Genomic DNA, 14,910 nt, shown 5'->3' with positions numbered 1-14,910 from the left:
TATTTCGAAAAAAAAAAACTGTGTTGCTGTGTTTTATTTCGACAGTGATATGTCCTACTTTGGGAAATTTGTAAAGTAAATATAAAAATTTTAATTTTTGTAATTTTGGAAAATAAAGTATCTATTTTACCAAATAGACATTAGGGTTGTTCAATATAACACTTTTTTGTCAAATTTCAGTGGGGACCCTCTGGAATTATTATTAGGTTACGTCTAAAACCCCCACAAACCAAATCGAAGCACTTTTGGTTCAGTATTAACCGTGCTACGTCAATTTAAAAATTCAGATTTAGGCTAAAATTTTGGAAAAAAATAATTTATCCTCCCCCAGAAAAAAAAATTTTTCTACTTTTTTTCATTGCTTTGCAATTGAATAGCCATAAATAAACCTGTTTTACAGCTTAAAATTGAGTGTTCATTGTATAAATGTTTCATTTTAACAACATTTGTTAGGCTGTTTTATGGCCTAAAAATTTAAAATAAAGTAGATGCAGCACACATGACATCAAATCAATAAAATAGTGCATTTAGTCTTCACACAATTATATCAATTACTTATCTACAGTTCAAAGAAACATGCTAAAAGGCTATTTTTCGTACAAAACAGCCTAACAAATGTGGTTGAAATGTGACATTTGTACAATAGTACCAAATTTCAAAACCAATAAGGCCGCAAACTGTAAATTGTTAAGGTGGAATAGCATATGTTGGACTACGAATATCCAGCTTTTTAGTCCAAAATAATAAGCGGGGCTGCGGAGTCGGAATTGGGGAGTCGGTTTGTTTTACTGGAGTCGGACTCGGGACTGAGGTAAGACTACCCGAGTACCGAGTCCAACTTCCGCATGCGCAGTAACAAGTATGAAACTGATAAAAAAGGCAGTCGACTGTAAATTGTAAAGGCGCTAAATATTTTCCAACAGCGTATTGTAGTCGAAAGAGTTACATGAAAACCCTATGAGTGGATTGCTGATATACCAACCTTATTTCAGCTAGATAATTGGGTAAAACACAGGATGTAGAGTCGGCGTTCGACTCAACGAAATCGCACATTTAGCCGGATTCGAGTTATTTTTAACCGGCTTCGCAGGCTTGGAGCAGGTAAAAAACATAAGAAAAAATAAACGAAACGTTTGTATATGAGCACAGCACTTACATTGGATTGAAGTCGACCGACGTATCATCCCCTGCGTCCCAATCAAACACAAACTTGCGGTCGTTTAATCTTCTGACACGCTTCCTCCTCTTCACAATGCCGAGATATCTGTCCTTAATCGCCTAACAAGCAATACCATCATTAAAAAACTTTGTATATTGTCTAATTCTAAATAGAGGAATCAGGTGGCACTATATAAAGACAATTTGTATTAAATTCTCGACAAGCTTTCACACAACCGTGCTTCATCAGGTCAAAGTATAAATGAAAAGAACTAAAATGCACGTAAAAGCAAATAAAAATAAAATTGTAATCAATATATTCAATATGACATCAGTTGTAAAATTGTTCTTTCCGGTAACGATATAACTAAGACATATAAAATGAATCCTGTAAGTTGGCAGAATACAACGGTTGTTGGTGGCAAGGGGCATGGCCACCCTCAAACTGTATTCTTTGTCTATGATAATTATTTTAAAAATAATTTGTTTTTAAGTAAATTCAAATCTTTTTTCGAAACTAATTATGTACCCACCCCCGAAAAATGTATCTTTTTTCTATATTAACTAAGTAAATGTAAAAAAAATTTCAGGCTCCGTGCGAATCAAATGATGTTTCTAGAAATGCTTTTTTGACATACAAAAAATAAAACGCTTCTTTTGCAAAAAAAAAATGCAATGAAACACGTGTTTTTTGCAAGATGAGGCGAGAAAAGCAAGATAAACCCAATATTAAAACTTGTAAGTTGGCGGGATAAAATGGTTGTTTGTGGCAAGCTATATTACCAATAAAAACACCATCATTGATGTCAAAGGATGCTAGTTGCGATTTAAAAAGAATGAATATAAGGTATGTCCGCTACTTGATATTTTATTTGAATACTGATACCCGATATTTTGGACAGAAAGTATCACAATCAGACACCAAATGACAACAATACTAAGTTGGCAAAAACAAAATAGGTGAATTGAAATATTCGAAGGCCTTTTTTCCAGGTTATCAGGCCAAAATTTGCTAAGGGTTAGGAAGTATAGTCAGTGGTGTATCCAGGGGAGGGATTTGGGGTTCGGACCCCCTCCCCCCCTTTTTGTAAGTGACATCATCGTTTTTTGTTCGTTTTTGTCAGGGTTTAACTCACCGTCCGAAGCTGCGTGTTTTTGCAAAGAAATGCTGTTATTCCCCCAAAAAAAATTGCGCGCGCTTCGTTCGCCAGGTGTGCACAAGGTTACAAATACTCAACTAGTATTGAAGTGGCGTTTTTTGCACATGTTGTGCTAATCAAATAACACCGGGGCAAACCAACTTTGTTTAGTATTGCATGTGGCGACAGACGTGCTTGCAATTTAGCGTACTGCCGTACATGGATCTACCAAAAATAATCACATATACTTCACGGTCTTGTTTCTGTTTTTCTACTGAAGTTAACGATTGCACACTAAGCGGTTTCGCAGCTGGCGCCTTGCAGAAATGTCGGCAACGCACGTGTGCGTTTTGCGTTTAAAAGTTTGCTTTTGCTGGACGTTAATTGGCTGCTCTGATATTACTTATGACGTCATTACAATCGCTACTTTATGACGTCATATCTGTCACTATTTTATGACGTCATTAAAGTCAGACAAAAAAACGGGGAATTCCTTAAGTTGAAAATTCGGGACCCCCCCTTTTACGCCCATGAGCATAGTTACCCTCCGTTGTTAACCTACTATTATTTTACCTTATAAGTTGAAGCTGAGTTCGATAGTAAATCATGGCTAAATTTCGATGTTACTTCGGTAATGGATCGGCACCCATACCAACCTAGTATCGAACCCTTATGAATACTGTAGAACACACCGCTGTTTTGACACTTTGCCTTGTTTAATGCTATTGATGTTTGTAATTACTCCGCCAAGTCGACGTTTATTTTCATCTGTTAGCCCAGAAGTGTACGATCAGGCGCTTACCTAAAAATTGCAATTTCAGCTACACGTTCAAAATAATTTTATGTACAGTGAACACTGATAAAAAGATAATAACATTATTATTCAATGAAACATATGTACACACATAACTAATAATACGTAAGCCGTTATCGTTGGTCCGATGAGTCTGCAATGGCTTTTCGGTGTACTAATATTATTTTTGTTACTAATATTGGGATCTACGCCTGTTCCACAAAATTTTACCAAACTAAGAATTTACAAAATTTAACTAAAACCATTGGTACCAGAAAAAAACTCGAAACCTAAAGTAATTGTGCCGAGTTTTTTTTTGTTTTTTTTGTCCACCAAGGCTGCCTTTCAAAATTGTGTTGTCAATATTTGTCTTGCATAGCTGTAACGGGTACTAGGTAGAGTTGAAACTTTTGTTGTGTTTAGGGTTGAAACTATTTGGGGAGTTAGTTATATACTTAGGGGTAGGGATGGGGTTAGGTCAGTGCTTCTCAACCAATGGGTTGCGACCCAAAATTGGGTCGCTGTTTGATTTGGTTGGGTCGCCGACCACAGTAGTTCACATGTTTATTGAGATTGGTTCTGAGAAATATTTCTCAATTAAGAAAATTTAAGAAAGCAATACAAATAATGTCTTATTATTAAATATTAAAGCTTAAAATTCTTTATGCTAATGCCTATTTTTTGTTCGCTTACAAGAAGCTAGTTTTTATTTCTCTTACAAGAAAAAACAATTGGGTCGCCAAAGCTTAGTCGTCATACTTACGCCTAATATTTGGGTCGCCGCGAAAAAAAGGTTGAGAAGCACTGGGTTAGGCTAAAGGTTAAATAATGTCCTATTCTGGTCATTGTATTCTAAAGGGTAAATAAATTCTGATTTAGACAATATTCTTGTATTATTCCTACTTTGTCTTATTCTTGTGACTGTGTTTTATTTCGAAAAAAAAACTGTGTTGCTGTGTTTTATTTCGACATTGATATGTCCTCTTTTGGGAAATTTGTAAAGTAAATATAAAAAACTTAAATAACAATATTTGAGTTTGCTTACAGATAGTTCTTTCTCCGAATCCTTGTCGGGTCTCTTCCCACCTTCCCCAGTATCACCGGTCGCTCTTTGCTTTCTTCGCTCTTCGCGCTCGCGACGATCTCTATCCCTTGGGTCCTCTGAATGAAAAAGCAATAAGCGAATTAGCAGAATTTTACATTTAAAAAAAAAAAATATTTAATATTAGTGGTTCTCATTTAAAAAAAAACCTTTTTTTTTGTATTTTTTTGTTTTCAAATGCGTTTTTTTTTTACTTGGCAAAAAAATTGATAAGTGAATTAGCAAAATTTAAATAAATATTTAAAAAATATTTAAAATAAGTGGTTCTCATTTTTAAAAACAAACTTTTAATTATATTTTGTTTTCAAAGGCAAACATTGTTGACTGGCAAAAAAAATCAAAATCTTCACACAGGGTGAAAATTTGTCTAAATTATTTCAAGTCGTATTTTGTTTTTTGTAAAAATGCTTAACACGAATTGAACCACAGCCAGGTGACAGCTGACTAGATGACAGTTTTTCACCACCCCCTTGGAACTATATACTGATGCTTTTAGTTCAAATTTTTTCATGTATATACGGTTGTTAGTTGTAACAAAGTAAATTTCATTCAGTGTTTTTTTTTCTATTTAACGAAATAAAAAATAGTTTTTTTTGCGCTTCGTGCAACTGCTTTGTGGGGTGAGTAAGAAATGGAATGATAGGCTATTCATTTTGTTACATGTGTGTAAAGTGTGGCTCTTTCAGTTAACCAAACACCAAATGCAGCTTGTGGTATATGATTGGTTGGCCACCCCTGGTTTAGATTGTGTTTTCGGTATCTAGTGAGTCACACATAATAGTATAGTGACTAGTCTATCTCACAACTTGCTTCCTGGCTGCTCACTGTTTGAACATTCAACTTTACACAACCGATTAAACATTAAATAACATCAATACAGTTAATTTTTTTGGTAATTAATTGCCATTCTTCTAACAGTGATTGGTATTTAATTGTCGTCTCACCGACCCCCAGAGAAAAGGCAAACAACCCACCCGGGGGTCGCGACCCCCAGGTTGAAAACCACTGCGCTATACAATACAAATACTCAGTCTTTTATTCATGTTACCAAGTTGCTTTTTCCCTTCGTCGAATATTTGTCTTTGTTTTTTTCGCAGCTCATCGATTTCTTGTCGTTGTTGACTGACTTGCTCTTGGCGACGAGCCAAGGCTGCCGCTGCTCTTTCTTCTTTGCTCAAAAACTTTGGCTGAACGATGAAAATACAATTGTTTTGCATAGATATGGAAATTGCAAAACCTTGCATAGTTTTCAGTTCAATGGAGTTTAAGAAGTTGGCTTAAAAATTTGGGCTAAATGATAAAAATACTTGCTTTGAACGTTATGGAAATTGTAAAACCTTGTATAGTTTTCATTTCAACGGAGTTTAAGAAGTTGGCTTAAAAAATTGGCTAAACAATGAAACTACAATAAAAAAAATTGTTTTGAACCAGGGGTGGGCAACCTATGACCCGTTTGCTATTTTAACTATGTAAAAGCAATTTTTTTGGGGGGGCGCAAATTTTGTTCCTGCAGCAGGTGTAACATGTAATTGGACCCCTTTTTAATTGCAAAATATCCCGTTTTATCCCTGATTAAATGTCATTGGAGTTGTTATAATACAAAGCATAAAGTATACACAAGACCCAAGATTCTTTTTTAGTTTGGTTTTGTTTTACCGATATGGAAATTATGAAAGCTTGTATATTTTTTAGCAAAACATATTTTAAAAATTTTCCTTCAAAATGTTGGTTGAACATTAAAGATTAGAGATATACTGATATCACTGATACAGATTCAATAAATATAAAAACAAACTTTGATTTCTAGCTCTATACTAGTATATACTAAAAATAAGTTCTTCTGGTATTATTTGTTTACTTTTTTATTTTTTTTTTGTTGTTTCGGCTACTTATCCAGGATGCCTTCATCAGGAAATAAAACACACCACGCCCAACACCTTGCAAAGTACCCGGTGTTGAAAGATAGCAAATAAGTCGTCGCCCTTAAAGCTTTCTATTTTGTTTGTTGTTTATCGCATTTTAACCCCTTTTATGTCATTTTGCTTCAGAAGGTTTTTAGTGTGGTGTTATTGCATTCCCTGACAAAGGCATAGGTGCATAGGTAGCACAAACGTTGGTAAACAAATCAAAAAGTACCTGAAAAGTTTCTTTTTAGTATACTGTCTGGTCCAGCATTATTATAATCAAACACAAGTTGAAAATAAAAACATTGCTTTAAAAATAAAAAAATGTTATGTTAAATCTGACCAGTATGGTAGAATGTTGGCGACCTGGTAACTATGTCGGCCGAAGAATCAATCAGAAAACCTCAGAAATTGGTGCTATATTCTGGCAGGGTTTATTTATTCGTTAGGCCAACACAGTATTTCACTTTGGAAACCAGAACAAAAACAAAATGAAGAATTTGGGCCAAAATGCTTGTCACCAAAATGTCTGGTACTGACCTTAGCAGCTGCAGCCTCTTCTGCCTTTTTCTTGAACAGCATTTCTTCCAAACTGAGCGGCTGAGTCTGAACAAATAGTAAAAGCAAAAAAGTAGATGGTACGGCTTTTGTCGTGGCCAATTACAAACCGCTATTCAAACCAAAGCTGAACTAAGGTGTGCAGAGCGTTTTGACGCCCTGGATTTTTCGCAGGGTTTCAAAACGCCCTGAAATTTGACCAAATTATATGCGAGAAAAATAGTAAGATAACACAAAATTTCCCCTCAGTTACACAGTTTGGGTTCATTAACATTGCGCGATACATTCCTGTATTATGGCATGGGGAGGTAAGATCTGCAAAAGCAACAAACCATCCCTAAATATATAAACCAAAGCAGTGAAATGACACGACCGATTTCGATCAGTACACAACAATTTGTTCTGGCGAAATTACAAGAGACAAAACGCATTGTTCCATCAATGGATAATTAGGCAGAAGGGCAAAAATATTTAAAACAGGTTCCTCTGGCAATATATATTATTTTCTATCAACGTTTCGGCTTACTATCCGGCAAGCCTTCGCCAGGGACTGACACACAAAGCCAACAAGACACAAAGTAAAATCACAAGAAAAAAGGAGATAAAAATGTGCGAGACGCGTTCAAAATTCACAGCGATAAGACAATGCGCAATTTAGTCGTTATTTTTAGCACCTGTTGGTACTTTGCGTCCTGTTGGCTTTGTGTGTCAGTCCCTGACGAAGGCTTGCCGGATAGTAAGCCGAAACGTTGGTAGAAAATAATATATATGCCAGAGGAACCAGTTTTAAATACACTATGCCTGGTAGCAACAGCATATTTAAGGGCAAAAATGTTTTTTCCCAGTGTTGTTACGCTTTGTTGGTAATTAAGCATTTTGTTATGGTTGAAAAAAACACACTAGAATTTTTAAAGTTCAGCACCTATTCACATGTGAGTTTTGATTTCAGCTTCTTCCTTAATTTTATTAATAATGCAAAAATTTAGGTGCATTCCTGAATCCTTTTTAAAATAAAATAAGCACAAATATAATATATTATATAATTAAAATCTACAGTTGGCATTTTGGAAAATAATATAAGGGTAAAACAACGTAGCACTAAAGATCGACCTGGTAAATATCGGCCAAAATTTAGCAATTAGCGATATATTAGTGAAATGTCAGCCGATATTTATCGGTATTTAAACTGATATGGGTTGGTCTATCAATTGAAAAAGTCTTATTTTTGAGAAACCTTGGAAGTTCGAAAACGTATACCATTTGGAATATTATTGAAGTAAGAATTTGTGGTGTATCTTAATATGCTGCATAAATTAGTTAAATCAACCTTTTTCTTTGGAATTTCTTCCTCAATTTCTTCAGCTTTTTCATTTTTACCATCCTTTCTGTTATCTTTTGGCGATGGGGAACGCTTTGCCCTGCAAAAAACAAAATTCCCAATGTATTGATTAGAGATAGACCGACACATTGATTTAGCTATAATATATATTGGCCGATATTCCACTACTACGAACATATCGGACAGATTTTTTTTCTATGAAAACATTCTATAGCATTTTCTTTCAAATAAACCAATTTCCCAATTTTAGAACTTCTGAAATTGTCATTTTTTTTCAAAAGGCTGACTGGTTAAACATAATTTTTGGTTCAAGTTACTGTGCTAAAAAGACTTGCACAAGTTAAATGCCAAATGTAATTTGGATTATATTTTTGATTAAACAAAGTTATTAATTTCCAGTATATCAAAAATCAATTATCGTTATCAGGTATGGGATAGTACAAACCTAAAGAATTGAATACCGCCACACACTGACACAAATAATGATATTAAACAATTTCAAATTAAAATATTAATTTTACAGGGCAAAGTTTCGAAATGCTGTGTGGCTAACCATGAAAGTATAGCAGATCTTGACGAGATTTGCAGGTGCATGGCCAAAAAAATCAAGGTCATTGGGTGCATCGAAGGGTGAAAATGCCCCCCTGTTGTAACATTTAGGAAATTTGGGTGCATATTTATTTTCTAGCGGTACAGGTAGGGTTCCTCTTATTTTCCAGATTTTTTCATTCCAGGGAAACGGGATTGAAACATAAAAATTCCTGGAAATACCGAGAATCGAGACGAAAAAGTTACACCTAATCGAGTCATTATGATGTTTAAAATTATTCTATATTAGCTCCGAACAGTTAATTAAGCTCATTTATTTTCTGTAGTATTGCTTCTACAATCTTACATGACCTTTTTATATTGAAGGCTGCACCCTTATTTGGTTTTATTTAAAAAAAAAACGTATGCAGGACAATAGTGAAGGGAATGACATGATACATTTATAACCAAACAAAGCCAATTAACGTCCAGCAAAAGCGAAATGGTAAAAATAGCTTAAAAGTTAGGAAAATAACTTAAGGCCTGACGCATCTTTTATCACAGAAGATTTTTCACTAAACACAAATTTCTCATCAACTTTAGCTTACATTAGCGCGACCTGGTATTTCATATTTTTAGCGCTGTGGTTTATTAATAGGTGCGAACGAACACTTTCGCAGGGTACTTCTATACCCATGTAATTCAGAAAAGTTGTGCATACTATTAGTGAACCACGATTGTGCTACTAGCAGTGTACATTGCGCTAGCTGTAATATAATGTTCACAAAAGCGAAGTTGCACACTAATTGCAGACGAAACGTAAGCGAATTCCAGGGCGTTTTGACAATCTGCCTACCCACGTTTGGCGCCAATGTCGCCTATATATATATGTTTTTAATTTAACTGTACATTATTAAGCTTTTACAACAACGAACCTTTTTCTTTCCCTTGATCGAGATCTTCGTTTTTCCTTGGATTTCTTCTCTTTAGAACGAGATCTTCTTCTTTCCCTGGAACGGGAACGGCGTTTCTTCCGTTCTCGTCTTGCATCGCGGTCGCGTGATCTAGAACGGGACCTTCTACCCCCTTCCGGTTCTTTTGACCTAGACCTACCCATTCTTTAGCTTTTTTCTCCCTAAAAAAAACAACAAAAATTGTTTTTTGAGCAGAAGATAGCCAACACACAAAATTCACGAAGAAATTTCAACGGCTAGATAAACATTTTTGTTAATTTTTTTTTAAAACAATTTCACCAATCAATAAGAATGTCAAAACTTTGCCAAATTAAAAACTAAAATTAAAAAAAACATACATAATATTGATATGGTATTTTGGTGAGTTTAGCAGGGTTGCCAGTAATAATTTTTAGAAAAAACCTAGATTAAAAAAACAAAACACCTAAATTTCACATCAAATTTCGCAGAATAACCTTAAAATACGTATTAATTATTCTATATTGAAGATTTTCTCTCTTCTCAACGATTTTAATATCAACTTAAACCTATAAAAATGTAAAAAAAAATAGCGATGTCATAAAGTTAATTAAGAATTTGCCAAAACAAACGCATTGCAAACGAAATGCTGGATTTGGCGCATAAATAATGAAACCTCAAGCTGGAAATGAGAAATTAGATTAAAGCTTGATAGACATACACAAACAGTCAAGTATGTATTGATATGTATTTAATATAAATGTAACTCTTATTCCTTATTTTTTAATATAACGGGTAATGTTACTACTAAAAGCCGTTTACCAAAGTTTGACTATGAAATGACTTTTTGACAAACCCCCTTCTTGACGTTTGTAGAGAAATATTAAAGGGGAATTTTTATTTTACCCAAAGTCCATAGAAATTATACAAGTTGTGCAACTCAGATTCATGCGCGCTCAAATCCCAAATTGCCCCAATTTATAATGGGCTCATATGGGAGCAAAATAGAAATTCGTCGTTTTTAACTTTTTTGGTCAAGTTTGTAAATTGTAACGACCCAATATACAAACGTATATGCGTAATGAACGGAATTAAGTGGAAAAATGTTACATTTGTTTGTTATATCGCATTAATTTGGTTAGATTGGCGTTCGAACGAAATAAATAGCAACTATAGGTTGACCGGCGTATTATTTTGCGCGTTTTTGCGTATTTTATTCAGCGTTTAAGTTAATGCACGAACTTTTCTAGTTCTATCCATGTCTATTTTGTCAGTTTGATAAATTTAACATGTATTGAACTGACAAGCGAGGTAATAGCCGAACTGCTTAACGTTTTTGAAGAAGTGGAATTACAACCACTAATCAAGCCAACACTAGAAGCAACCATCAGTTCTATGTCTCGGGTTTTGCCGGGAGAGATTCAGCTTCCCTTATTGTCTATGAAGTAATTACAGATTGGTTGCAGTTATTTTAAAAAAATCAACCGGGTTGTGTAATAGAAAACATCCGAAATTTTGCTGTAATGGTATTTTTAAATTTACCACAATTGGAAACTGCCAAGCAACCTTTACATTTAATCAATAAAATTGTCAAAAACGAAGAAGATATAGTTTTACAATCTTATTCTATAAATAAAGCTGAAAGTAAAATGTTAGTATATGTTACTGTATACTGTACACTACACAAGGCCTCCAAAACGTACAAAGACTTGCATCCAATCAATAAAAAAAAAAAGTTTTTTGTGTACCTGAAAATGAAAGAACGTCGAATTATATGGTCCGAAAATTTGTTTTCGGGACGTATCTCGTTTTTGTCGTTAAATGTTTTAGGCCAATTTTTGTCCGAAGAATTACAGAAAAAGTATACATCGTAGAGTTCTAAATATTTCAGACAAGACGTAGAGTTGTATGTAGGTGTACATAAGAGGTTTATGAGGCTGCAACCCTAAGGGCTTTCGTTTGGGGGACAAAACATCTAAAATATTGTGACGTCATCGTTTTAGCTATCTGTAGCTATCGACTGCCATCTAGCAATAGAAAAACGTCAGTAAAGAATTCGGTCACATTCGCTTGCTTTATTCAGCTCGCGAAGCGATTGGACGCCTGCTGTGCTTTATTGACCCACTAATGACATAGTTGTACGCATTATCTACTTTAATTATATTTATCTTAGGCCTACCATATGTCCTCTTTTAGGAGGACTTGTACTCCTTTCTAAAGAAAACTGAATGGTTCTCAAAAATGTCCAAATGTCCTCTTTTTTCGCATTTCGAGTTACCTACTTATACTTTTAGCAAGACTTTTAGGCGAGACGTTGTTTTTATTTCCAAAAAATACTGTAGCCATGAAACATGCTGAATAGCTGGTTTAAAACAGGTTTTCCAACAAATTGACCTACCAACCCTACCTTCTTAATTTTTATGGCAAACATTGCGCCAGCAAAATGGCAACAAAACCTCACATTTGAAAAGGCCCATTGATGAAGCAAAGTTATTAGATTTGTAGGCCTAGGCTATCCTATACCATCAGTGTTACTGTATGGTAGGATATGTCCTTATTTCTTTCAAAAGCGTGTCTAGTAGGTCAGCGATTCTCAACCGGGGGGGCGCCAAACAAATTCTTAGGGGGGCGCGAGCTCTAAGTTAAATTTTATGCAATGATTCTATGGTTTCGTTTGGCTTGTACACCACTCCTACAGCGCTGTACAAACTTTTTTTTGTCATCTTTAACATTGAAACTGCGAAAAAAAATTTGGAAACTTGTGTGTTACAGGTTTGTTAACTTTGTTACATTTGACTGTTACGGACAAAATAGCAATGTTTTAGAAGTTTTCTATGTTTTTCTGTCCAGTGCAACCATGCGTTACGGTATGATTGCTTTACTTCGGCGTGGTTTCGGCACACCCTCTTTGTGCAGTCTTTGTGTACTTTCTGTTGCAGTCTTTGAATGGCAGTTATCTGTTGGAATCGGGTAAGTTTAGTTGTTTATATGCTCGTTAATGTAAGATAATTGCAATTTAGCTAATGTCTAGTTATGAAGAAGTGTTTTGGTTACATATTGTTTTTGTTATTCTTTAAATGTTTAGACGATTAAACCAACACCGTGATGCTCAACTCCTAGGTACTGTGAACTTCAGAAATCTCAACGTGTTCTCTACTGTATAATGTTAACCCACTCTATGCTGTGATTTGAATTGTGCTCTCCCTTTGGACTCTGGATATGATCTGTATTTGTTTATCTGTCGCCGAATCAGTTCACCGTTCTTTCACCTTCATCGCCATAATATATCACTGAAAACCACAGTTTGTACAGTTTCGAGGACAATTGTGAATTTCTGACTCATCGTACCCGATGATGTCACTAACAGAGGCTTAAGCCTAGGGTTTGCTAACTTGTAAGCCTAGACGTGACTAGTCCTAAAATTTTGGACGTCACATTGACTTCACAAGTAACGTCGTAGTTAATGTAATTTAGGAAACGTGTTGTTCACGAACAAACTGGTGCGTTGTTTTGTAACTAAACCAAGTTTATCGCGCAAAACTTGTAAAAAATTCGCCTATATTTGTTTTCATAGTTTACTTAGACCAGGGGTTCGTAACTAGGGGTACGTGTACCCCTGGTGGTACGCAGCACCAAAACAGGGGGTACGACATGCAGTGTGAAATTATGCGCTATTTAGGCATGTTTGTGAAGAATGTGTAATTTAGAAAAGTCCGTTAGTAAATTTAGTGATTGTTTAACTGACAAGACTGATTTTCATGCATGAATTCAAGACTTAATTTATAAATACACTGAGTTTAATTCATACTATTAACATTATATTTACAGGGGGTACGACAAAATTCCATAAAAGCTGAAAGGGTACGAGCGCTAAAATGGTTAAGAAACACTGACTTAGACTATCTTAATGCATAACAGATTAACACTATATCACATAGCAATCACATAAAATGTTCACACGGAACGCAAAAATGCATATATTACGTGAAATCTTTGTTGTTTTTTGATAAATGTTACTTACGTTATAATAGCTATTTTGACATATTTTGGTAGAAATTGCATTTTGCAGGGAGTTAAGTCAGACAGTTAACAGACAGCGTTAGGCTTTTGAAAACACTGCCATTGTATAATGTAAAACAGGGGTCGGCAAGCTTTTTTACACTGCGGACCGGTTTAAAACTGATTTTTTTTCGTGGACCGGCCTTAAAAACAACCAATGCTCAGTAAAGAAAATTTATTACAACCTTTTTTCAATAAACGAATTAAAATGCATACGTTGTTTTTAAAAACTTTCCCGCCTGAGTATAAAAATAATAATTAATTTTATTGCGGGACGTTGTTTGCATGATTTGATTCTATTGCACTTTAGGGTGAACCCGGTTAAGCATAAAAAATATATGATTTTTTGGACCTTTTGCGATATATGGTACATAAGAGGAGTTAGATTTTACAATCAAAAAACGCATTTTAGAATGTTGCGAAAGTGCTCTATAGTTTATATGGCCACAGCACACTGGTTTGTTTTGCACCTCATGATTGCTTAAAACTAATTGTGACTTTTCATATAGGCTTACCAATTAACCAGTTAGATTTTACAATCAAAAAACGCATTTTAGAATGTTGCGAAAGTGCTCTATAGTTTATATGGCCACAGCACACTGGTTTGTTTTGCACCTCATGATTGCTTAAAACTAATTGTGACTTTTCATATAGGCTTACCAATTAACCATGCAGTATATTTAAACGAAAGTTAAGGTGATTTGGATATAGAAATACTTTTAATCGTTTTTGACTTTTCCTAGCCTTGCTACGGACTGTTAACGAACTCCTCACGGACCGGCCGTTGCCGACCACTGATGTAAAACATAGTATGAAACGAAAAATGAACGCGCGAAGCGCGAAAAAAATTGCGTTTACATAGTTTAAGTTCGCAAATAATATAGTTACAGGCACTCTCATGGCCACATTTGGCACGCGGGCCTGAACCACGGTGAGAAAATATATAAATTCCAACTTTTAAATTACAGTGCAATGAATGTGCGCGTACAGCTATCAAGCGTCCCACGAGTACATGGTAACACAAAAATATTAAAAAGTAGCTCGCGGCCCACCAAAAATGGCTCTGCGGCCCACAGTTTGCCGACCACTTGGTTAATCAATCAGTAAAATATAAATGGTGTGGTAATGTTGATTGATGCCGCTTTTAATTTTAATACGCAATCCTAGCTTCTCGCTAAATGTTTTTTCGCGGGTGGATGTTTCGTCACAATGTTGTTGTTTATTGTGGCAGCCTGGGTTGGTTTCAGGCTCCCAACCATCCGCTTGATTCCTTGTAAATGTTGATGTTGCTTGGAGGATTGATCTTTTGCACTCTACCTCACATCCTTTCGTCATATTTCTGATAAATGTTGATGCTGCTTGGAGGAATGAACTGTTCCCCTCTACCTCACATCATTT

General features: G+C 35.2%; 1 protein-coding gene across 1 annotated transcript in view; it reads right to left on the bottom strand.

Annotated features, from left to right (window-relative positions):
- LOC146141503 (putative ATP-dependent RNA helicase DDX23) overlaps positions 1-9,646 on the bottom strand; it is a 29,803-nt gene extending 20,157 nt beyond the window's left edge. The window contains exons 1-6 of the mRNA XM_083389426.1: positions 9,457-9,646; positions 7,982-8,072; positions 6,637-6,702; positions 5,241-5,379; positions 4,136-4,251; positions 1,157-1,278 (exon numbers count right to left, since the gene is read on the bottom strand). Coding sequence (XP_083245552.1) covers positions 1,157-1,278; positions 4,136-4,251; positions 5,241-5,379; positions 6,637-6,702; positions 7,982-8,072; positions 9,457-9,638 — 716 coding nt within the window. The 5' untranslated portion in view covers positions 9,639-9,646. The remainder of the gene's footprint in view (positions 1-1,156; positions 1,279-4,135; positions 4,252-5,240; positions 5,380-6,636; positions 6,703-7,981; positions 8,073-9,456) is intronic.
- Between the last annotated feature and the right edge of the window lie 5,264 nt (positions 9,647-14,910).

This window comes from Ascidiella aspersa, chromosome 5 (genome assembly GCF_963924565.1).
Source record: "Ascidiella aspersa chromosome 5, kaAscAspe10.2, whole genome shotgun sequence".
NCBI classification, from domain to species: domain Eukaryota; kingdom Metazoa; phylum Chordata; class Ascidiacea; order Phlebobranchia; family Ascidiidae; genus Ascidiella; species Ascidiella aspersa.
The sequence above is the reverse complement of the archived record's forward strand: the minus strand, read 5'-3'. Positions and strand labels throughout refer to the sequence as shown.